Source organism: Calidris pugnax, unplaced genomic scaffold, assembly GCF_001431845.1.
Source record: "Calidris pugnax isolate Ruff unplaced genomic scaffold, ASM143184v1 scaffold188, whole genome shotgun sequence".
NCBI classification, from domain to species: Eukaryota; Metazoa; Chordata; class Aves; order Charadriiformes; family Scolopacidae; genus Calidris; species Calidris pugnax.
In genome coordinates, this window is record NW_015091257.1 from 2,761,914 (window position 1) to 2,788,439 (window position 26,526).

The following is a 26,526-nucleotide window of genomic DNA, read 5'->3' on the forward strand; positions in this document are numbered from 1 at the left end:
AAAACTTTATAATATTAACAGCTATTTTAAGATAAAGATAGGAAGATTGATTTCTGCCTGTATCTGTGTTCACAGAGAATGGGATAATACGCTGGTTATCCTGGAAAGAAAGTTATTTTACTGTATTAGAAAGAGCAAACAATGAGATTTCATCCACACTACTTTTCCTTAATTATGCTTTACTACCAGAAATAACCATATGTCACTTTTGAATCTGAGTGAACGGGTTGTAAACAGTCACTTCAGTTATACACATAGAAAAAGGTTTTGATGGCAAAAGACAAAACACACTCTTATCTGAAAGAACAAAGATGTTTGGAGCAGAAAAGTGTAAAAATAAAATTTTCTAAGACTGTTTTGTTTGAGGTTTTATTTCAAGACCTCAGTTGAAAGAGTCTACACATTTTGAGGATCAAAACTAGAAAGAAATTATCTTGCAATAAATTGTGAAATAATTTAGTACAGCAACATCAATGTAGAACTCTGCACATCAGCACTTTACATGTCCCTGTAGAGCAACATGAAAACATACTTATAGCTCATCTTACCTATGTTCTTCAGTAATCCTGAAGAGTCAGACAACAAAGCTGAGATCAACAAAGTTAAAACAGGCACAGGGATTTTTTTTGTTTGTTTTTTAACATAGACTTGTTTTAATTTCCTGTGCTGTGTAGGTTTCCAAGAACAAAATGAAATACTTTGTTGTTTTCAACAAGTCTATAAAATAGTAGAGATTAGATTAATTCAAAAATACCACAAGAAGTAGATTACTTTTCTCCTTTCTCCTCTGAGAGAAAGGGAAGGAACTGAAGACTGAAATGCAAAGAGGGGACTGATCAATATTTGAAGAAAAATCAATTTCAAGAGAATGAATGTCTGGTTATTGAAGGAATAATGATTACATGGGGTAAAAAAAAAGAAAAAAAGAAAAAAGCCCACAGATTTCAAACAGAAAATATAACTAAGAAACATCCATCTAAAGAGATTAAAAGTAATATACAAAATTTCAAGGGTCAGAATAGGATTGTGAAGTAAGAAAATATCCATATTTGTAGTAAGCGTGAAAAAGAAATCATTAAAAATGAAAGAGGAAAAAGAGGTATCTTTTTTACCAGAAATATATTTGTATTCTATAAATACCTAACACATAATCAGTTTCAAAAGAAACAACACTTAAAATAAATGCCTGAAGAAATGAGGTTCAACAGTTTAACATGTTTTTTGAAGAACTTGAGACAGTAAGACTTCTCCACTGACAAGGACTAGATCCTGACATACATTGACCTACTGAAAATTTGATGCCAAAATGAAGGCAAACAGTTGCCTCAAAGCAGAATTTACCCTGTGTCTTTACAGTGCTACAAGTTTGGAGAAGATGACAGTTTACTATAAATGCAATTCATTTTCCAATTGGAACTTCTTACTTCATCAGCTTTTTCCATCGTCTCTATCTGCAGGAGGCAGAAGCTCTTGCAAGAGGTTCTTCTGTGCGCTCCCTGGTGACTAAGTTAGCAAAGGGCAAGTGGAGAAGGCAAGGGAAGGATTAAATGATGAGGACACTGAAGTTGAGGAGGTTGTGTGTACAAGACGTACAGTTCATGTTAGGAGAAAAGGGCTGCACAGGAGGACGAAGATGCACATGTTCAGGTTGGTCTTGTGAGTTGAAAAAGATAAAATACTTCCTCTTTCTTCATTGTTACAAGAAAACATGCAAAAGAATAGCTCTAAAACTTGTATGGGTGTCCACACTGTCTGAAGTTGAGCCTGTATTGCCAATGATAGTGAACAAAATACAGGAAACTATAACAAAGACTGATAAAAGAAGGGGAACAGCAACACTGAAAATGAAAATCCATGAGAGATCACTCCCTGCAGCAACACCAATTGATTTTTCTAACAGCGATAACTGCTAATGGAATAGAGAGAGCAATGTGTTGAGAAAGCAGAACTTCAGGCACTAAAATTAAAGATACTGAATATAAGTTAAGCCTCTGTTACATATTCTAACAATATTAACATCCATCTCTTGTAAGACATCCATGAGGGAACCAAACAACAGCTGAGTTCTGTTTCTATGACAGTTATTGCTGGCTTACATATTCAGAGTTTAAAATTTACTTTGGTTTTAGTATCTGTCATTCCTAGAGATGTTATGGAGAAAACAGCTAACATCATGATGCAATAGGTGAATTTCCACATTTTAAAATTAAAAAACCCCTATTTACAAGTATCTATTTCTACCTTTGAATTTGCAGAAATAATTTTTCTGCCAACAACAGAAATTGCTCCTTGCTCTTTTCACAGAAACAATAAGCTAATGGGTTATTCTAAAGCTTTTTCTTAGAAACAACAGGAAAATTCCTTGCTTTTGCCTTTCAGTTTCAAGCTTTTTTTTCATTTGACAGATGAATTGTTCCAAAGTAGCTTTCTAGGATGCAAACACGAAACCTCAGCCATTACATACGTTAAAAACCTGTTGCTTTTGCAATTACTAAAGGGCTGAGTTTTTATTTTTTTAAATAAAACTGCATTTAAAAGATTATTTTGGTTCTTTGCTGTATTCCTACACATATTTATAGTAAAATCTGGTTCAGTCCCTCTTCACACTTAATAAATAAATCAGCAATGCTGAACAACATAATATAAATGTCTAAAGCATCTGTCATGTTGTGTGCCTCCTTTACTGACATTTGGTTAGAAGGTGTTCAACTATCCTACTGTTTCAATGGGTAACATGATGAAAAGCTTAAAATATGCAAGGGATGTGGAAAAAAATGAGCATGCTGGACATAGTTACTATAGAGCATCTTGTAGACTTGATTTGATTCGCTTCTCTGTTCAGTACTAGTGTAAATCAGGTGTCAATTTGTAGAATTCATTGACAGTGTGGATGCTCAGATGAATTAAAAAAAGAACATATGTTACTCCACCCAGTATCTGTTCTTTATTTCAAGATAATCAGACGGGAAGAGTTTTTAGTTCAGAGAAGTCAACCGGAGCCCTGTGCTACTTCTGACATGCTTTCTCTCCGTAGTGTTGATGCAAGGCACTTTTGTCTGATTTCATACCTCAAGGCTTTGGAATGAAGTTGCAATATATGTTTAAAGTTCCCTGTCCCTTGACTTCTTCAGACTCCTCTTCCTCTTTAAATGATACAATAAAAGAATTTCTAAATGTCACTCATTAAAAAGTGTGTTCAGTTTAACCTTTTAAGAGTATATTACGTTCATAGCTTGAGGTGCCTTAGAGAAGGGAATAACCAAAGGGGTTTTTTTTCTTTTACCTGTTTTTAAATTAATTGTTTTTAAAATAAGATTTTTCACAGCTTTTATAGCCCAGACTTATTTTCACTCTCACAGCCAACTATAATCCTGTTAATATATTAAAACACTGATAGGTCCTAATAGAAAAATAGACAAGATTACGGTAACATTTATATTACTTGCCAAAATCAGTTACAATTCAGAACAATTTCCTTGCACAAATCTTATTCATGGTAACACTGATGGTACAGCAAGGATTCATATACACACTTTAAAAGTATGTTAAAGCCCAAGAACGAAACCCTTCCTTGTGCTCCATTTACAAAGTAAGGGGGGAGAGGGGGGAATCAAAATACAAAACGTGACTTACTTCCAATATGATTAGCACATAGACACCTACTAAAATGATGGACGCAATTGTTACTTGTGCCTCTATGTTTGCATGAAGGTACTGATGCTTCATGGAGAGAGGAACACTTCCAGGCTCCTGTAGGAAAGCTTGAATATTTATGAAGACGGTGCCTCTGGTTAGAGAAAGAAGTTTTGCTTACTTATGGAACAAAATATCATTAGTTTTATTTATGTATTACTATATGCATTTTATATTTAATATCTTTAAATGTATGTCTGTTATATTTGTATATTTGTATAACTGCAAGCAAATTTTCAAATATTTTCACTCTATCTCTATAAATACTATAGTTTGTAAAGTAACTCAAGTACAAACCAGCCTTGTAAATCCATTTAAAAAGCAATGACAAACCATCCTTTCCTGCCCCTTTGAAACAGATAGCGATAGATTATTTTTAAAACGTTATCTACTCCTATGTAGGCAAGTCTATGTAAATTAATATTTCAATGGATCATTTCCCAGTCTCTTAGCGAACCTGTTTGGTATCTGAAAGGTTCTAGTTGTGATGATTTGCTGATTTCTTCTTGAACTTAAGGGTAGAGACCAGTTGTATACCACCTGCAAGAGAGTCACATTTGGCAACATCAATAAGAGTCAGTGAAAGCGATATGTCTCTGATCTGGGAGTTTAAATTTCTTTGTTCAAACTCCTGTGCATTTTGGAGAATTTTTTTGTGGAAAGGACATAGCACACACCAGCCTAAATTAATTAATTAAGCAAACGCATCCTCATCCCCTCACACTCAATCAATGAAGTGAGAGACATCTCCGGGAGGTGCTCCATAGCAGGGATGCCAAATCACATTTTCTGTGTTGACTGTAAGGAGCACCTAGGGCAGACAGGCCCAGAGACAATAATATGGCTCACTCCCAAAAACTGCCTGGGAAGAAAGCTAACATACATGAGGTACAGATGATGACAGGCCCAGGAGCAATGTCATAACCCCAGACTTTAGGAACAGGACATGGTAGAATTTCAGTGAACAGAATTCCTGTTTGCTAATCTTCTAGCAGAAAGAAACAAAAAATCTTCAGAAAGTAAACACTTTCTGAAGCTTTGCCCATTACTGCCCACTGACATTCATGCAAGTTTAGCCAAATATGCTCTATAAATGTAGATACAGAAATTTTCTCTTTTTTAAAGAAAAGGTACTTAAAAAACATCACATTTGATTAATTGTAGCCCAAATCCAGAGCCTGTCCTGACCCTGTTCCCTACCAAGTACAAAAAAAATCCCAGCTAAGTCAGTCAGCTTGGAACACCTCAGAGAAACGCCTGAGGAGCATGCAGGCAGGGAAGGTTATTTTGGCAACCTACTCCTTGGGTCGCATAGGGACGACCACTGGCACGCCAGCAGGAGGTAGGCTGCTGGCTACCCCAGAGCAACGTGAAGGCTCCTTGGGGATCACAGCCAGCAGCACAGGTCACAGCAGCCTCATCATCACAGGGATGAGTGGTTTAAGAGAGTGTAATTGCCATTACGATGTTGTTTGCCACGCTGAGGTAGTGGGACTAATGTTTTGCTGTAGACTGTGAGATTGGGTGTAAGCAGGAATACGGTTGGCATTGTTCAGCTGTGCTGTCACTGGTAGGGGCAGACCACCCTGTCACATCCATAGAATGAGAAGGAGTTGTTTGTATGTCAATGCTATTCATTAAATGATGAAGCTTTTTTTTATTTTGCAGTGATATACATGACAGGCTGTAAAAGACCCTCCTTCACTGAGTTCTCTGGGAGAGTGCAGCAGGAACGTGTTAGAAAAAACATCAACAATGAGGAAGCCTTAAGAGAAATAAAGCCAATAAATGTGACACATGTTTGAGAAAATAATTCACAACAAAACATGAAAATGTATTTCAGCAAGTGCAAAAAGGCACTTCACACTTGTTTCTTCCTTCCAAGACAACTTTTGAAAGGTTGCCAATTTTAAACACAAGAACTTCGATGCGAAGTGTCAGTCAAGGGGCATAAGTTTTACAAAATCTTCATATAGGAAGCTAAAGGAAGTCTTATAAAAACAGAATAAAATGTAACTTTACTCTTATTAGAATAAGTTTTCTAGTGCTGATGATGACTCACTTTACAGCAGGGAAAAGCACAACAGCTTAATCCACACAATGGTGATGGAAATATAAGTGATAAAACACATCTCAGAAAAAGTGAAAGAAAATGTAAAGACCATCACCTGCTGCTGGCGTCTCCTCCTTGTTCCAGTGTCTTCATTCTGGCTGATCTGTACTACAATGTATTCCTCTGTTTGCTGATCAGCTACATCTGCTGCAAATGGGCCTCCTATGTCTAACTTCAACAGAGCAGCATCATGAAAATCAGTCAGATTCACAGCTGTTAATCAAGTTGTTAAGGTGTAAATTTCCAGTAAAAATGAGTGTAGGCTGTACAAATTTCAGGAAAAAAAATATGGATTGGTCAACTTGCATTGAAAAATGTTTTCTTCAGTTAAAACGCTTTAAGAAACTGAAAAGAACAGAATAGATGTCTACTTCCTCACCAAGTAGTACTGTTTTGGTGAGGTTTCCTAAGGAAACATGAGTTACAGGTTCAAAACAAGTACATCTGTCCTTTCCTAGTGACTTTTGAGATATCAGTGCTTTCAGATGACACTGTAGATGTACCAACACTCAAAAATAGCATACAGAAATAGACGGAGAGATGGAGAAGTAAGGCTTTGTAAGTGCTTGTACTAGATGAAAGGCTGCATCATCAGCTCAGCAATTATCATAAAATCATAGAATCATAGAATGGTTTAGGTTGGAAGGGACGTTAAAGATCATCGAGTTCCAACACCTCTTGCCATGGGCAGGGACACCTCCCACTAGAGCAGGTTGCTCAAAGCCACATGCAGCCTGGTCTTGAACACTTCCAGGGATGGGACATCCACGACTTCTCTGGGCAACCTATTCCAGTGCCTCACCACCCTCACAGGAAAGAATTTCTTTCTAGTATCTAATCTAAATCTCCCCTTTTCCAGTTTAAAACCATTACCCCTTGTCTTATCACTACACTTCCTGACAAAGAGTCCCTGCCCAGCTCTCCTGTAGGCTCCCTTCAGATTTTGAAAGGCCGCTATAAGATCTCCCTGGAGCCTTCTCTTCTCCAGGCTGAACAACCCCAGCTCTCTCAGCCTGTCTTCATAGGAGAGGTGCTCCATCCCTCTGATCATCTTTGTGGACCTCCGCTGGACCCGTTCCAACAGGTCCATGTCCTTCCTGTGTTGAGGACTCCAAAGCTGGACACAGTACTCCAGGTGGGGTCTCACAAGCGCAGAGTAGAGGGGCAGAATCACCTCCCATGACCTGCTGGCCACACTTCTCTTGATGCAGCCCAGGATGCAGTTGGCTTTCTGGCCTGTCAGTGCACATTGCCAGCTCACATTGAGCTTCTCATCCACCAACACCCCCAGGTCCTTCTCCTCAGGGCTGCTTTCTAGCCATTCTCTGCCCAGCCTGTATTTGTGCCTGGGATTGCCACGTCCCAAGTGCAGGACCCTGCACTTGGCTTGGTTGAACTTCATGGGATTCGCACAAGCCCACCTCTCAAGCCTGTCCAGGTCCCTCTGGATGGCATCCCTTCCCTCCAGCACGTCAACCACATCACCGAGTTTGGTGTCATTGGCAAACTTGCTGAGGGTGCACTGTATTTAATCACAGAATTTGTACTGCAGAAAACACTATGGAAGTTCTAACTGTGGGAAAAAGTAAATCAGAATCAACATTCTGTTCATGCCAGAGGATTTGCTTTTTGGTCAGGCACTTGAAAAACATACTTTCAAGCTCCTCTTTGTTCGAGTACTCACAGACTCTTTCTCCTCCAGTTCCCTCCTCTATCTTTTCTTTCTTTCTCTCTGGAACGTCTGGCATGAGGTGTGGTCAAATGACATTCCTAGCGTAATATAATTGAGAAATCAACCAACTATGATCCACAAATCAATTGGAAACCAGGTTCTATTAGTTCCAATACATGTAGGACTATTTCAACTTAGTGTTGTAATAGCCCACTTCTAGCATGAATGAGAAATAAGCATCCCTGCAGGTTTGGGGAAGAGGGAAAGCCTGAGCTTTTAAACCCTTCATAGTCCGTTTGTTGAGCACTCTTGTAAATGTCTTGTTGCTATCTGTGACCAGATAGAAAGTTAAGGCATCACCACATTAAAATAAAAAAAAAAAAAAAAAGAAAAAAAAAACTAAGAGAAGAAACTTGATTTTACAGATATATGTTCGGTTGAAATCATGTGACAGTCACATGCTTGAGTATCTTAATGGTTTTAACATTTGACATTTAATTGAGTATACTACAAAGAGTGAGTTGTTGCAAAAAAAAACACACAAGATTATATACCCACCAGAAGGATTTTCTCAGAAAGATGTTTTGTTGCCCGCAGAACTCAAAGTTTTTATCAGGAGAAGAAAAAACACAGCATAGTTAGAAGGAGCTAAGGGCAGTGCTGTGCCATACTTCCCAAAGAGCCCCAGTAAGGCCAACCAGTGTCTAATGGGGAAAGTTTTGTGACATGATGCAGGGGTCCTTAATTTTTAAAAGATTTGTTGCATCTGCCCACATTCCCAGCAGGAGAACTGGATTTACAAAAGAGATGTCTCTCACACAAACCCCAAAAAGACCATAGCAGATCTAGTGGCAGATGAGCAGCCAGTGCATTGCAAATATAAATGTCACCCTGCTTAGAACCGTGAGCAGAGCAATCACCCCCCATGTCACTCACCATTCATTAGGAGTGAAACTCCCAAGCATCTATTTGCTTAAAGGAGTCACACAGGAAAGGATAGAATAATAAAAAATTCAGATGCAACAAGTCAGGAGACCAGTTCCAGTCAGGAGAGTTTACACACACAGCCCTTAGCAAGTATAAATACAAATTAGTGCAGTTCTCTTCTGGTTCTGAAGGTTTTAAGTGTGATTTGAGCATTAATTTTTTCTGTGTCCTAATTAATACATAATATTAATCTCAACTGGAACTATAGCTATACCTTTATCTAGAGACAGTAATTATACCTTCTAAAAGGCCTGCTGACCTGAAGTCATTAACCCAGTGATTTGGGACACCTCTTGACAGTCTGCCTTTTATTAGGAGTGTAGCCAGTAATTTATGTCTGGAAAAGCTTCAGGTGTGTATAATTATGGCAGCTTCCTTTTAAGCAATACTTTTAAAATAAATCCTGTAATTACCTAGATGACACATTCAGGAGCTCTTATAAAGGATGCTTAAAATTAAAGGGCAAAAAAATAAAACCTTATTTTCAAGAAAAGTAGTTCCTTCTGCCTTTTCCTATAAAGATGAGGATACTTAAGATGTTTTTCTATTCCTTTCTGTGCATTTATAAAACCATCAGAAAAAGCCCTAGCAAAACAGGTTCTCCTTTGATTGGAAGTGGAACTGAACATCATTCACTGGTCTGAACGGAGGCTCTGAAGTCCCATCAGAGTTATCTTTCTCCAAACAATACTTAGAGACTCAGTCATAATTCCATTGTTAGACTGCAGCAGATCAACCTTTATGAAAGGTGGAATCAAAATAAACCAGGAGAAAACTTCAGCCGTGCTTATATGAATCAAAATATGATAATTTTTTTTATGAAGCCGCTCTTCAGAGTATTTTTGTTCTGCCTTATCTTGGTTTTCAATTTCCCTTAAATTTCCAGAATGTGATTTCCTCTGTATTTTAATCATTCAGATGTGAATAACTTCTGGAAAAACTATCTTTTTACTTTTAATATCCCCTTTTATTCTGCAACTTAACCATGCTGGGACTTTTTGTCTTTTCTGAACTTTTTTTTTGGTAATGTGGCCTCCGGTGTGTGCCTTTGAAGCAAAAAGTCTCCCTGACAAGATTTACAACCAGAGCTGTTGTTTTTTATTTCACTTCAGCTAAGCTGCCTCATTTTTATGTAGTTCCATTTTTGAAATTACATTACTGCTGTGAATTATCCTGTCAAGGGATTTGGGTTTGTGTATGCTTTGTGCACTGTTACACAGCGGCTGTCTGTATTTCCAACTGGCACCAGACTGGGTCCACCGGTCAGAGTTAAACCAAAAGCTGTTCTTTCTGATCTCAGTTTTCTGACTACCTGCTCCTGGGAGGCATTGAAGGGTGTACAACAGTCACCTCATGTCACTTTACTTTTTTGTAGCTTATGTAGACAACATGGTGGAATGGGATGCGGTGGCTAAACGTTTAAGTTGGTACTCACCGCAGTTTATACTTCTGTACTGCAGATATCTGCATCTGAGTTCTTTACTCCCTGAAAATCAGTGAAAGGAGGGTGCTTTTAAGATGGAATTCATTGCTTCATTTTAGACTACCACACAAAGATGAGAGGACTCACTCATGAGAAGCGTCAGTTCTCTCTATTATCTATAAAGAGAGCCTAGGATGACTAACTCAGGTGTAGCTGAGATGAATCACTCTCTAAATACTGAGTCCCCGCTCTACCATCCATCCTGCCATTAATTCAGCGTGTACAGAGCCAGCTGAAAAGCTGTGATTGACAGAGATTCTCTGTTATATTAACATGCAGATGGCTGACTTTATGCTTTCTTTAACATCTACTTGTATCACTAACTCTGCCTACTGTAAAACATACCTTCAGAATACTATGTCTATTGATTATTTTTCATCAAGTTTCTGAGGTGCTTGTATACTATTGATCCTGATTTATGACCGGGTATTTTGCCTGGGTCTTAGCACCTATTTTTATATGTTGTCTTTAACTAGGGTTATGTCTGCATCATTGTTTGCGGTTTTCTCTTTTGATGCCCTATCCCTGTTTGTAGCTTATTTTACATCATTCCTTCACAACATAGCATGTTGAACCACATGCTTTTCTATACCTATTGGTTTCTCCACCTAAAGAATACTCCATAATTTTTTTTCTTCTTTGGAGTAATCTGGTTCCATTGTTGTCAACATTGGATCCACCCTTTCTCTCTCTGCACTCCACCAGTTTTAGAAGTTTTGCAAGTCCTTAATGAACTTTGTTTTCTACAGCATTTTCTCAGTGATGCCTTGAAATTCTTCTTCTTTGCCTGCCTCTGCATGTGGTCCTGATCTTCATCCATCTACTTAGCAGCTTGAACATTGCCTACAGGCCAAAATGCTTAGTACGTTTCCAACAGGATCAACAAACATAAATGATTTTTAAATGTGTCCTGCAAGGAAAAATGACAGAGGAGTGTCTGACAGTAGAGAACTAGATTTACAAAATAAAAAAAAATTCAAAGGGGAAAAAGAACTAAAGGGATTAGAGACATTGTTTCATTCATTAAGTTAATTTACACTCCCTGGGAGAAGAACATATTTTGGGGACTTCCATGGAAGCTGACTATATTCTTTGCCTCGCAGTCCTTCTTTCTATATATACCTTTGGTATACAGGGGAAGGGACATAGGTATAGATATATTGGGTGGAAGGAAGTAGGAAAGGTGATTTTCAGCATCACTGATGGTCATGGCATGATTACAAGTTTTCCTAGTGACCTTTTCTTGCTCCGTGATTAACAGAGTTGTACCAATGATTCAAACTCATCCAACTTCAGCAAGGAATTTGATAATAAGGTCCACACTTTTTCCCATCTTACATCTGCTCAGTCTAGAGCCTCCCCATCAGCTTCCATACATGGAATTGTTTTAAATAGTTCCACTGAATCCAAATGAAATGAGAATCTAGCCTGTGATGTAAATTTCAACATATTATTGCTATTTAGATACACCTTCTCTCTTCTGAATTTCAGATCTTAATTTCAAATGTGAGAAAATATGATGAAATCTCTCAGAGCTATTAAGTAGGGAGGTAAATCAGTGAAAATGGCCACCAACTACTCAGTTTGATATCTCTGGTTTTATCTGGTTTGGACTGGCCAGAGACCTGTTCAGCCATGACTTGAGATGATTTATTTTCATTAAGTTTTGTTTTGCACCTAAAGAGCAAGTGAGTAAGGAACCTTTAACACTGGTTGCTGTGCAAATATATACCTTGCAAAATGTCAGACCTTGCTCAAAAAATTATACTGAGGACATAGCAAACATTTAAAGCAAACAATCAGATCAGGACTGAAAGGCTTTAAAATATATTTATAAAAATGCAAGATCTTTGCCCTGACTTAGAAAGAATTTACAATCCACTCCCCAGTTATTATCAGATTTCAGGTCCGAGAGAAGGAAGTTGTGACAATCAGTCTGAAAAGGGAAAATGAAATTGCTTCACCTAGTCTGATCTAACTTTCCCTCACCTATAACAGGAACTGGCACAAGTACAGAGGCTGAGAGGGAACTAAACAAGATTGTGACTGAAACACTTGTCAGGGACAGAGAAAAGATGGAAAATCACAGCTCAATGAGGTAGGCGTGAGACCCATTGCAAAGAAACATGCTGGAAGAAGATTTACCTTTTCTTGTAAAAAGAAAATATTTCTACTGTTGAGAGGTGTAGAAATAGCAATAATTGTATAAGGTACAGTGAAAGAAGAAAAGGCACTGTACTAGGGAGACAGACAATTCTTTAAATGACGGCAAGGTATTGAACAGTTTGCAGAATTCCTTAGTAGCATCCATGAATCCCCATTACTTTTTAATTTCATAAAGGCTTGTTCAATTCAAAAAGTTAATGTACAGTTCTGCTCTAGCTGTCTGTTCCCCATTGCTGGAGAAAAATCTAAAATTTTGCTTAGATGAGGGCAGAAGTTATTAGAAATGGAGGAACAAACACGGAGTATATTTAGCATTTCAGAAGACTCTTCAAGTTTGCAAACTTATGTAAGTTGTGGAGAAGAACAAGAATATTTTTCATTCACTCTTTGGCCTACCAGTTAATGGAGAGAAATTACCTGAAGGTTTGAATGACCAGTTACATAAAATAAAAATGTTCACGTCTTAGAATACAATACATACATGTAACTAACTAAGAGATGCTGGAATTTATTCAGACTGTATCTCTTCCTCTGTTTTTACAACCTGCTTTCCAAAGGCACATCATCATATTAATTATTGATGCTTCCCACTTAACATACAGCCTTTGAGCAAAAGATCTGAAAGTGCTTCACACATTTACATCAATAGGGGTATTGAATCTTGCTTCCTGCAGAAAAAGGTCCTCAAGCCAGGCTTCAGTATAAGCTTATTTCTTGCTGGTATTAGAGACCTGACTGTTAAAATTTATAAGCCTATAAATCCCAAGTGCTGTCAAAAAGTAACAATATTACCTCTATTTTGAAAAACTATACTAAATTCACTGAATTTGTGTCTGGTGCCAGTAGGGAATTCAGTATTAAAAAAAAAAAAAAAGAAATAAAAGAAACTTACAGACTCAAAATGCTTCTACTAATTCACAGGAGGCAAGATGTTTTCAGAAACTGCAGCCAACACACCTCAGTGCTACATGCCAGGTTTGTATCCATGGGGATGGGCAAAGCAAAAGGAGATACAAGTAGGTTAATAAAAAATAAGATAATGTAGTAAATCCAAGCAAGAGAGAAAGGCACACAAACATAAACAAAGAGGAACAAGTGCAAGAGGAAAAGTGCTAAAGAGATGTCATCTGAAAAGCAGGTCATCCACACACCAGCAGATGTAGGTCTCTCCCAGCAGCCAGACAGAAATTCCTGCCTCTAAACAAGTTTGTGTTCAAATGGACACGACAGAAAAACACAAATATCTAAGTGACACCAGGATAGCAAAGGATATGAAGCCCAAAGGGGATCACTAGATTCATTTTTTAAAAATATCTCAGAATTTGTTTTGATTTTTCTAGTGTGTGCAGACACCTCATATGTGTGAGCACACATCCATAACACACATCAATGTGCATTTCTGAAAATAAAGAGAAATAACAGGAGGGAATTTAAGGAATGTAAAAAAAAAAAAAAAAGTAATTTAAAAAAAAATGTTTATAGTGGTTAGTACCCATTCAACATTTAACAGCATTTGAGGCATGAGCAAGAGATAAAGAATGTTCATTTGTATAATTTGGCATCATATGAGCTAAGAGGCTTATTTTCCACCCAAAGCAGTCTTATGTTCTAACCTCTAAGGGTTTTGTGACAAGGGATACTCCAGCACACCTGCCAACCTGCCATGAAATTCTTGTAGACATTCAGAGGGCAGTGCCTAACGTTCACTGGGAATACTGCAGTCTGTCAGCTAGCATAAATCACACCTTTAACACTGCTGTGTCAATGCTGAACATTATCCAAGCCTAGCCAAAAAGGTGAATACAGTCTCCACTATGTAACAAAGCGGAGGACAACCATGTGAGCTTACTTCTGCACAAGTGAAGACTGGCAGCAACAGTGAGATGACATTCAGAACTGCGTGGGCTTTTTTCAAACTTCATTTAGAAATGCAATCTTTCTCCTTGACCCTTCTGCTTGAATTACCAGGTCCCCTTGAAAATGAAGCATGGGTTCAGTGACCTCAGGTGGGAATGCAGGGACAGAACATTCAGTTTTCAACACACATGGCACAAACCAAGAAGTTTCAGCTCCAGGTTTGTCAAGTGAGAAAGGGGAGTGCTATATTCTGACTGTCTGACAGCTATTTGGCTCAAAGCATCCTGATGTGATACGTAAAATGTGAAATGTGGGGACAGTATTTTGTACCCAAGTCCCAGTCTCACCAGCACTTCCCTGAAAAAAGAAAAAAGGAATAACTGCTTACAGAGTCAATGCGTACAATGCAGCAGATATGGTTCCAACCCAAGATCTGTGAAAAGAGAGCAAATCCTCAAGTCATTCTGTGACAGTTGACTAACACTTGAACTCAGCCTTGCTTTGGCAGGAGGCTGGCAATACACCCTCCTTTGGCAGACTGGGCGTTGACAGTCCTGGTGCTGTTCAACACCACACATATCTAGGAGCTTTCAACAATAATTTCAAAGAGGACAAAAATATTGATGTCAACAGGATTCTGGTGAGAGTTTGCAGCTGAAATTACCACTGGTCCTACTAAAAGTTTGCTTGCTTTCCTCCAAAAAGCAATCTCAACTTTTAACGGCCCTCAATCACTAACTTTTTCTTCCTCATTTACCCTACTAATTATTGCATTATATTGTGTCATTATTGGCAAAAGCAAGAACGCTAATAATCAAATCTATTTAAAAAGGACTCTTCCCTGCTCAAAGCCATGGAACTGCTCAGTTCAATACAAAAAGTCAGCATTTCAATACTTATATCCTACTGCACCTTTTCCAAACAAGACACCTCCCAGGAGCTTGTGAAACCGAACATCTTTTAACACTGCTGAAACATGAGCCAAGAAGATTGCAGACCAGACTAATTAAATTAGAAATACAGTGGGAAGAAGAAAAGTAACATATTTGCAAAAGTTTTTGATTTTTTACTAACTTCATCCTCGTCCCTCAAAGACTTTTCACATTCAGATCTGCATTGACCTGCAGTGAATCATTTTTATTTTGGGTTATTCTATTGCTTTTTCTTCTCAATTTCTTGTCTATTTATATTTCTTACATATTCTTCTTATATATTAATTCTTATTCTTATTATATATTATATGTTCTTATATATTCTTCACAATTTCTTGTCTATTTATATTTCTTATATATTCTTCTTATATACTAATTCTTCTTATTATTATATATTATGTATTCTTATATATTCTTCTCAATTTCTTGTCTATTTGTATTTCTTATATATTCTTCTTTCTATCTATTTCTTGTCTAAATCTTCTTGTCAATTTGTGGACTTAAATCCACTATTGAGCAATTTTGCATGGAAAATTTGTAAAGGAATCTGCAGTTCCACTGAAAAATATCTACATCTACAGACCCAAAAATCCATACATATGGCTGAGCTAGGCTGTTCTGGAAACATATTTATGAGTCATCTCATTTCCTGCTGTTGGAGTTCAGAGTAGCATCATGGCCCAAGTATACACTACAGATATGTTACAGGTGACAGTATGCAACTGGCCTGGAGTGCAGTTGCTGCAGCCAGGTGCATGTCCTAGCTATAGTCCCAGCTATTTGCTGGGCCTTGATCCCACTGGCTCTGCAACTCAGTTCTGCACTTTTGGCTTTTGCACAAGGTGCCACAGACAGGTGCCATTCAATATGAATTGCCTAGGGAGCATGGCTGTGGCTGACATCAAAGGACATGTCTACATGCAGCCCAGGCTCTGAGCAAAAGACAGAAAAACACCCACCCAGTTTACCAATAAAACTTCAGTTCCTTTCTTTTTTTTCTTTTTTTTTTTTTCATGAGAAAAGGATACAGAAGCTTTCCAGAGGTGACACAGCCAGCATCTGCCAGGGCGCACCTTGATCTGGATAAATGCCAAATAAAACCTAGGGCAAGGATAAAAGTCAAACATTCATTAATAACACAAAAAAATGAAAAATACTAAGCCTATCTCTAATACTTAAATAAGACTCTTTCATACTGTACATTAAATTGTAAGATTGCTTTCAGTATTTTCAAGTATGTATCCAACCAAGCTGAAAAGCAGCCCTGGGCTACTTAACAAGGAAGACTAATATTTCTTCCATAAACTTACTGCGGAAGTCACACGTTCAATGTATTTCATTCAAGTGTCTCTTAGGACGAAGTTGTAATCTTAAGGATCTATCTGTAAAGCAACACCCACATCTGAGGAAATACAGAAAGTCATCGACTTCGTGTCTGATACAGAAGCCCCACCGGTCAAAAGAACAGGGTTCCTCGCAGGGTTCCTTTTTGAAATGTTTCTCAATGCTTTGAAATGTTTCCTGCAGTCTAAGATTTTGCTGGGTTTGAAGATTTTGGTAGCAGAAGGCAGCACTCTGGCAGCCCTGGTAGGAAGCTGCCTACCTTCTTGTGGCTTTCTGCCTTTCATACCATGGAAAGCTGTGATTGCTGGTGCATCCTCCCCAGCATGGTTTTTCTTATGAACATTCCGCAAGCGTTAGACACTATCTGAAAACTCATCCTAAATTCAACAAGCAGCTATTAAGGACATACAAATTTGAGTTTAAGCTGCCTCCTCAAACTCAACTGCCTACCCTACCACATTGCCTAGGGTGACGGCTAGCGCACCAAACAGTGATCTGATTAGGCATAAGGTCCTGCACAGTATTTTCACTTTTTGCCATCTTGCCCCCACCATGTTTTTATTAGCTAAGACCAAATATCACTCCTCATTTTGAACTAATACTAAGGAATTGGCTGGGGTTGAAGGGGCAGAATTGCTAATGCAATACTTACAGAGCAGACAACTACAGAGATAAAAAGTCCTGAAACTTTTAGGAATTTTAGACAGCATCTGAAACATAAGAAACATGCATTTAGTATATGGTTAATTTAAAGCAAATATTTTCATTCTCTAAATGTCTCTGACAAATCAGAAGCATCATGGTGATCTTATTTTGGGGTGATAATATACTGTGTCAGCCTATGGACACCACTATGCAGGGTCAGCAGGGGCTTGGGAAGCTTCAGTGACTATAAGGGCCTCCTGCCCCAGGTCTGCTGCCGGCCAGGTCTCATTGCACAGGAATGAGTTTTTACCCCTCAGGCTGCAGCATGAGCTGGTGCTGGGACCTGGAGCCAGTTCTCTACTGGTATGGCTGGCCCCTGACAGACCCAGAATCCCATCAGTTTGCCCTGTCTTTCCCAGAGAGCCAAAGGAGCACTGCCACTGCCCAGAGGTGGCACGACGGAGCAGAAAGCACAGCTTGTTGCATAGAGGAGTGGTGTCATGAATGACTTCCTCAAAGCTGGTCTTCTGATATACCTCCTGAAAGGTGTTTGGAACAGACAGTTTGAAGACAAGAACAAGCTTTAAGAATTTCCCGGTTTTAATAGTGTCTCTTTTAACAAATATACTTCACGAGCACCTCTAAATAAACCAACTAGCAAAATTAGGGTGGGCTTTTTTCCATAGCACATCTGCACCCTTTGAAGGAATGCCTGGTTCTGGAGATATGATGCCACCAAAATTTCTGAAGTGTCAGAGCTTACTAATGAGTGGGTTAAGCAAGAATAACTCTAAATTAAAAAGTGGATGTTGAAAATGCATGCTCCTGAGTAAGAAACCTTGGGATCTAGCGCTTTTAAATTACCATTACTTTAATCTTACCATAAAAGGCAACTCTTAACTATTTTGTGGTTGCCCATCAGTATGTTACACAGATGTCTTAACTTACAGAGCTCTTTTTGGTGATTTGCCTTTATTACATCTTCTCATTAATTGAAGGCATTGATGTTCTTATTCAATTTTTTCAAAAGTAAACATTCAAACTTTTTCTTCTGACAGAATGATAAATGCAAGGTTTGATTTAAGTCTGATGACAGTCAAGAAGGAAATTATTTCAAGTTACTAGAATAATTAGTTGAGAAGGGAACAGTGCAATAAATAGCTGCATTGTCAGGTGGTATAGAACAAAACATTAAAGCAGAGTTTTATGAAAAGAGTAAAAAATAATTTTTAATCACAATGGAAATAAGTCCCCAAATCAAGTTCATTGACTGAAAACAGCATGAGTGACTGGAGACCCATTTTTTAAAAACATTGTTTTCTAAAGATCCCTTTCCTTTTTAGAATTTTCCTAACTGGCAGAAAAAAAAAAACCCAACAGCTAATAAAAATATTTTGCCACAGACAAACCGGTAAAAAGGGCTACAATAGTCTATGAAATACAAGTGCTTGTGATTTTACACAAATTTTGCACCGTACAAAAATCTAGAAAAGGGAGAGGAAGAGGGGAAGGCAGCTGGGTGCTTCTTCCAGAAATGCCAGGTAGCCTTACTCTAATAAAAAAGAAGGCAGTAGAGAGGGGGAAAGGGGATAATGAAGGCTTGAAAAGAGAACAACAACAAAAGCTATTATCAGTACCTCACAACTGAAAACTTCTTTTGGAATTGTGTGATTTATGGAAAATAACTACTGCCAGCTCAGTCATGTATCCTCTATCTTACTTGTATGTCCTCGCCATCTACATGACAATTCTATTTCAGTATTTTTGAGAATTTGCTATGGTATGAATTATTAAAGCCCAGTCAAAACTGGTTTCATTTTAATGTGCTTGATATTTTCTGTTACCACTTCCCAATTATCATTTATAATAATAGTAATTCAAATGATTATTGAAACAAGAAACAGCAATAACCTGATTCTATGACATAAGAGAAATCAAAAAGCATTAATTACTCCTTTATAAATTCATAACCACTTGTCTATAAATAACAGAAACTCATCTAAAGGAGCTGGCAAGATATAATAAAATAGCTTCTGGAAATGGCTATTTTATTAAATGTAGAAGGCTCTTTTCCTCCCATCTGTTTGTTTTCATGGCATTTCGTATTAGGGAAGCAGCGCCATTAACAGCTTACAGTTGAGAAGTGATCAGCCTTTGACTCGCCCGTGGCTTGCAATCTGTCTCTTCCTACAGTGCTAATCTGGCACAGCCATGCAAGTACAAACCCTGTGCCAAACCCTGCGCTGATAGATGATGCCTCTGGCGCAATCCTGTTGTCTTCAGTTGGAAATGCATGAAGTAAAAATCTGTGAAGGATTTCACCCCCTGTTCTAAACCAAATGATTTTTAGTCGGGTCTGCATGTGGTGTCGGGCAGTTTAGCTCCATTTATTATCTCAGCGGAATTGTGCTGATTTACAACAGCCAAGGAGCTGGCCCCATATGTACAACCCGCATTACAGCAATGAAAATACTAAATATTTCACAGGAAGTTCTGCCAGAGAAATGCGCTGCTCCCCACATTATAAACCGACGCTGCACTGGAAACAATGGATTCTACACTCCCTCTCGACGCCTTTGTTCCACCAAATACCAAGCAAAGCTACTGAGAGCGTGAAGAAAGACGCCTGCCAAACTTCTTCACATCTGCTCATATTGCACTAATTGCAGCCATTGTAATTCTCCTGCTCCGTTTATTCAGCAGCAGTGCAGGAGAGTGGCACTCCACACAATACCCTACGCACGATGAAAGGAGGAAAACAATTGTGAAGTAATGAGCTAAGACAGCGTACAAATTGGGAAAAGATGCACAGAAACCTCCTTGGAAAGGCTCCGTGGATCAACACAGAGATGAGGACATGCAGTTCTGGGCTCCTAGCAAATCTGCAGAGCAGAGGCCAAACCAAACTAGTAAAAAGTGGTGAAATTCTGGAAGGGGCAGAGAGAATTTGTATCCAAGTTTAAAGGGTTTGCTAGTTAAACCCCAGGCAAAAATAGCCTGAGAAAATTTCAACTTAAGCTTCTATCACTTTGGTATCTTTAAATGTGTCAACAGATTCAATTTCCTCCATGCCCAAATGAGGGAAAAGACTACTTTGGGGTAAAGAGTGAAATATATTAATGTACTTAAAGATAGAAAAATGCTCTAGTTAGCTTTTGCATTGTGTATAGGTGAAAAGCTACTATAATGACTACAGAAAGATTGTGTTAGATACATATTTTAATTAAAGTGAAGTACTTCATAAAAGCAACAAAACACTGAAGAATAAAGCTATGGAATCAGCCAAAGGGCTTTTAAGTATTGGTTCAAAGAAATGTTAAAAGCAATATAGAAGGTACTTATTAGCAAATTTAGAATAGGTGCTATGATTGATGTTTGTAAGAACAAGGGGCTATTGATCATTAGGTAGAGGCGGTAATCAATTTCACCAGGGTTTATTAATAAACTATCAATGGTGAGATATAGCCTACACATGGAGTGTTATTTTATTCACTTGCAAAAAATAAATCCTTTTCTAGACATCCTTACTTAAAATTTAATACCTGCAGAAATAATTAAAAAAAAATGGAAAAAGAAATAAATTAATATTTTAATTCAGACCTCATCTTTGATAAATTGAACTTGACATGAAGGTTGTCCAAGATTTCATATTTCTCAGAAGAAGCAGATCTGGAGAAACTTGTCATTTCACTTCCCAGTTGAAATCTTTGCTCAAAATCTGCCGAGCTGTTGTCCCATGAATCATCATCTGTTGTAAAATCTGGATTATGAAGAGCCATGCACTGCAACCTGTCACAGATTTTCATTAAACATAATAAAATAAAGCAGTGGTTATTTCAACAGACAGTTGATGCAACTGACCTTGCATATCCTTAGGTTCACTGTGAAGTGATTTTAATTGAAAAATCCATAGAAAGAGATTTATTCAGTACAGACTGAGCTCCCCTTGTTGACACAGCTAGGTAGACTGGGGAGCAAAAACAAAGACTCCGTGACATTTAGGTGCACCCGGGAGAACCAGCTGTCTGATGTACCAGGCAGATGTACCTCAGGATTTGGTGGGTAAACCCCCTATAAGGACCCTGCCTGTAGTTCCACAGTGTCTTCCTAACATAACACCACATGGAACGAGTGAGAGCACATGACCTGCGGTTGCATATCCTTAGGGCTCTCTAATCACCCTCAGACCTTACATCCTTCCTTTCCCCGTTTACAGCCCCTTCTTTCCACTCAAGCTCCTTCAGAGTAATACTCTGCTCACAACCCCTGCCATTCACTTTATTTCCCAGCAGGTTTGGTATCAGGATATAAGAAAGAACCATGCACAATTAAATAGAGGAGAGCTTGGAAAAAAAATATTTCAAGTAAAATGAAAGTAACTCACCCATTTTCCTCTGAGGAAACCTTCAGTAGTGGTGTCTTCTCTGTAAAGTCAGAGTGTTTTGACCTTGAGCTGAATAATTTGGAAAAATTGAAGTGATATCTTTGGAGAGAAAAAAAAAACACAGAACAGTAAGTCTGCAGTACAATGATTCACTACAGTTCTACAAAATATTTTGCTACAAGCACATCTAACTAGGTAAATATTATTTAAGAATGCTGTTCACCTAAATTAAGGTTTTCATTAAGTTTGAAGTAGTCATAGTAGTTACCTCCTTATAGTTGTGGGGTACTTTACTGCATAAAACGAGATAAATTTATCTTACCCTAAAAGCAGCATTAAAATAGTCAATCAAATTCCCTCTGAATGCCAGAAGAGCAATAAACACCTAATTCAGACTCACATATTTATGTTTTAGACTCCCGAATTTGCAATGGAACAACTGCACTGTAATATTAGTGAGGCAAAATTCTTAAGCTAAATAATTACATATATTCAGAAAAGTTCACATTAATATACTTCATAAAACATAATATAATAGGATAATTTCTGTCCTGTAAATGTCATTTGAGACACGGATCACGAGAAATCTACTGATCTCTACAACAACCTCAGCACCCTTTGTGTTAGAGAAGAAAGCTTTATTTGAAGTGCAAGTTCTTTATTCCTGCAGCACAATCCCTTCCAGTTTCTGTCAAGGCTGGTACTGCAGATAATTAACAGAGAATGAGCTACCTCTTGCCATATTGCAGCTTAGTGTTGTTAAGTCTTTTGCTAAAATATAAATCCTAAAGCACAAGAAAAAGCAGAAGAGAATCAAGTACAATCACAGGGGTCTAGCTTTGGGGCAGGCTTCTAGGAGAGATTAAATAATGGAACCATTTTAGAGCACTCTCCAAGACCTGGCTCTTCCAGAGACATTTCCCGTTAAAATCACCATTATTCAGACATACTCAGATTTATTCCATTCAAAACTGCAGTCACCAACTACCAGAAAGTCCTGAAGAAACATGTAGACCTGCAGTCAATATGCAGACCTCATTGCTCCCAGAGACACCTAGAGGAAACCTAAAACATCTTCTGCTATTGCTGGACTGTGGGGGGAAAGAAATTATAAAATCATAGACAACTAAATAAATATATAAAGTTTACCAGTAATTCAATCTTCTAAATATAAGTCTAGTCCAAAAAGAAGGATCTGTGTATTTAACTTTGTAACACAATGGAAGACAGTGGAATTTCTTGCAATTTGTAAAGTATGCATGAATTCAGACTTTGCAAAATTAAAACCTCCAGCTAACGCTTTACCTTGCTTGTTTAGTGGTGTTATCACTCAGAAGCCATGCTAGGTGTGAAGCAACTAGATACGATTATTTCAGCCCCGAGCGGCCACGACACTCATTCAAACTCTGCTATAAGCACCATATTTGCAGTCTCAACAGAAGAGAATGAATGAGCGAGAGAGACTGAATCATCCAGTACCTCGGGTCAGATGTTGGGCAGATTACAATTCAGGTGCTACATTGCACTGACAGTTCATCTGTGAAGAGATGATTGCATACTCTGAAGCTATGGAAGTGCTTCCTTTTTTTTAAATAGGAGAATATAATTCACAGAATGAATTTAAGTGGAGAAATGCTCACATTTTAAAGCAAGTGCTATTCTAATCTTATCATAGCCTTAAGCATAAAAGATTACCTAGAGCCTTTACAAAATGAAATCTATAAGAATAGCAAAAACACTATCAGGACTTTAAATGTGTGCTCACTGAGCACTACTGATATGCTCCTGGCTAATCCCAGCATTCCACTACATTTGAAGATTGCATCCAATGGTAACAATTGTAATAAAAATTCTGATGGTAGACCTTGAACCTGTACATTCAGAAATTTAACTCACGCAAAGATCGATTGGCTGTTTCTGCTGTTAAACAAAATGATGCCCCTTGTTCCACAAAAACGGCTCCAAACAACATACACTATATGCTGTTCTGATTTAACCTGACATTGCACACACCATTAACCTTTCCACACTTACTTTTCTTCTTTTCCTCCTAGGAAAAAACATGCAAAATCTGAGATTAGTAACCAGAAAACTTGCTACAAAATCTTCCCTTTTCTTCAAATTGTTAGAGGTTGATACCAACACTGCTTTGTGTTACGTAGGCACACATATATCTACTCAGAGTGCGCCACCTCCGCAGGTCTTCACCACTACTGGAAGGGAGTGACCAGGCTGCAGAGTGCTGAAGGGCAAAACAACTGCAGCAATGGCAACTGGAAAGAGAGGGTAAAGGTTTGGTGGAAGGTGGTTTAGAACCTGAAGTGAAGAATCCATAAGACTAGTCAAAGACATCACCTTCACTTTCTTTTTGCACATTTGTTATCCTCATTTTCTGCTATAGAGCTTGCCACTTTTAAATGGAACCTTAGAGCTTCACAGATTGCCACAAATGGCAAATACAGTAAAAATGGAAAAGGTCTTCAGATAAAGTGAAAACAATTAGTACATGACAACATCAATTTGCAGAGAGTAAAAACACATGGACAAGAATAAGCAGCAGGAAACAGCCAGGCTTGACAAAACAAAAATAATTAGAGAAGAAGCAGAAGAGCCTCAACTCCCCCGTGATGTGATTACTCTAATTAGAGAATGAGAGTAATATAAACAATAAAGCTAATTAGGGCATAAAAGGATTCTTGAAGGCTGAAAGCTCTAGAAGGAAAAGTTGAAAAAAACCATCCAGAAGAAACAGCATGGATTATAAAAACAAAAGTCATCCTAAAATGGAAAGCTTAATGCAAGCCCCTCTGTGCCTCTCATTCTTCTGCAGAGACACTACTGCTGCTATTGGTCATCCTCTTGATCAAAAGATAACAGACATCACCTGCAAGCAAAACCTAGGAAGTCCCAAAGACCCCCTGTTATTAGAGGAGCAAGTCTACTCAAAAATCCTCTCAGCATCATTCTTGGTGCTCTTCAGCCCTGCGGGTGGCTAGTAACTATGATATCATGTAAATACAGGAGAGACATCAATTTGACATGTTTCAAAACCTGAGAACAGTTTACACTTTGTTTCTTCACAATTAAAAGTGCTAGAAGCTTTGTTTATACCTACATGCTAGAATAGAGTGCAACCATCTCTGCTGAGCAATTCCACAATGTTACCAAGGAGTTAATCACCAGGTCAGCTCATTAGCCCATTGTTAACAGACTCACTCATAGAAACAGAAAAATTGGTCTGAATTTATACTGTGTGAGGAGCTGGTAAGCTGGAAACCAGTCTTATCCAGTGTTCATCTTTCATGATTCAGACTCAAAAATCATTAGCATTTTAGAAGAGACATGAAATAATTCCCTATACATATGTATACATTTATATGTAGATATGCACATAGATCTTCACATAACAAATTAACATTCTCATTTCCCTTTCATTCAAAAGTGATGGGAGAAAAATAAAACCAAAAGCTATGGAAAGAAGGATTTTCAAACAAAGCACCACTCTTCCAGAAGGATCCACGTAGAACCGATATGAGAAAAAGAAGATCATGTCCTGCCTCTTGTGCAACCACAGCTGTGATCACATTCATTCTCAAATAAGTTACAGCTGGGCACGTTTGTTTGTTTTTTTTTAATTAAGAGAAATCTTTCAAACAGAAGAGTGTGTTCTTAACCACTTGTTTACTGCTGTGACAGTCGTAGATACAGATCTTGGCTATCTCTGTAGGAGTATAGGTTTGTTCTGAGGAAGCTTGTGTTTTCTGAGCTGGTTACTTGCAGTCAAAGTTATACTTTCCCACCACTAATCTTTCAAGCAATTACCATTTCCGCTGTCTCCATAGTAACCCAGAAGAGAAATCAGCATTGTACGAGGGCTGTCCACACCCCAGATGATACAGCAGGTTCTGCCAAATCATGGGGGTGTCCACAGATGAAGCTCCAGCTGCTGCAAGGCAGCTGGAGAAGGATCTCACCCACCACATTAAAAAATACAAGGGTCCAAATGCACACCCTGGTCGTCTATTGCAGAAACCCCTCCAATCTGTGGCTGTGCCACTGCTCCCATGCATGAGCAAGGTTGTCATTCTTTTGGTGGCAATTGGTACTTCTCTGCAGCTGTACAGAAGAGATACGACCTTCAATCGACTACACTCATTTGGGCAGATTGAGGAGAAGCAGGCTTATCCTGCCCTTCTGGCCACGTGGAGAGGTATGGGGAGAGCAGGAGAGAAAAGGAAGAGATTTGGGAGACTCCAGTTGCTCCCACTGATGGGCTGATGACTCCTCAGGCATTATTCAGAGCCAGTGGCTGAAGACTGCTGCAGGTTCCATCTACAATACACCGCTATCTTCTATTACCTGCAAGTGATAACTTACAAATTCTTCAGATGACATTTTCTGAACTCCAAAGAGAATTCAGTTCCTGCCACTGAGAACCAGACCTGCCCCCTGACCACGTTTTCAGCCATTTCCTCACACGTTTACACATGCCACCTTAAACAAAAGGAAAAGGAAGATTTTATGGTAAGAGCTGCTGTTCAGCAATAAGCAACCTTTCAATCCCATATACACTACAGCAGAGGACACCAAAAGAAGCAAGCATCCCACAGGAGCCTGGGGAAGAAAACGACCATACTCATTCCAGTTAGCTTGAAAACACTTAAAATAATCACCAAGTTTGGCAGGAACCTATTATTTAGCCTTATATTGAAAAGATTAATCATGCCACACAATGCATTCAGTTTTCACTTCCTATAATAAAAATCATACATTTTAAACATCAGCCAATATAATGTTTCATCTGCCATATGCTAAATCGTGCACGTAACTATCAGTAAAAGATCAATTTCTATGACAACAGAAAGCAATAATTCTCATTCTACAGAAAGGATTTGGTCAGAAATGAAGAAGAGGTGAATAAGGAAGCATATATATTGTGCAAGAACATCAACAGTTTTGAACATGACTTATTGGAAATTTCACTACATAAAACATTAACAACAGAATCTCTTCAAAGAAAAGAAAAGTTAACATGCTTCCCTGAATTAGTAGTGGCTAAAAGGGACCATTATAAGCGTGAGGCTGACTCTCAAACAAAAGTCCAGGAATACTACCAAGCCAAGAGATTATAATACAATAAAAAATTAAGCAAATTTTGCTAGTGGAGAAGAAAGCTTGAGTAAGAACATGAGAGATAATCATGCAGGAGACTAATAACAACTGTAAGACTTTAATTTATCATTTCTATAT

General features: G+C 38.3%; 1 protein-coding gene across 1 annotated transcript in view; it reads right to left on the reverse strand.

The window, feature by feature from the left end:
* OCA2 (oculocutaneous albinism II) overlaps positions 1-26,526 on the reverse strand; it is a 198,692-nt gene that overhangs the window by 125,085 nt on the left and 47,081 nt on the right. Inside the window, exons 3-9 of the mRNA XM_014960217.1 lie at positions 21,277-21,375; positions 20,493-20,681; positions 16,900-16,957; positions 15,932-16,004; positions 5,862-6,019; positions 4,151-4,233; positions 3,634-3,787 (exon numbers count right to left, since the gene is read on the reverse strand). Of these exons, the coding sequence (XP_014815703.1) occupies positions 3,634-3,787; positions 4,151-4,233; positions 5,862-6,019; positions 15,932-16,004; positions 16,900-16,957; positions 20,493-20,681; positions 21,277-21,375 (814 nt within the window). The remainder of the gene's footprint in view (positions 1-3,633; positions 3,788-4,150; positions 4,234-5,861; positions 6,020-15,931; positions 16,005-16,899; positions 16,958-20,492; positions 20,682-21,276; positions 21,376-26,526) is intronic.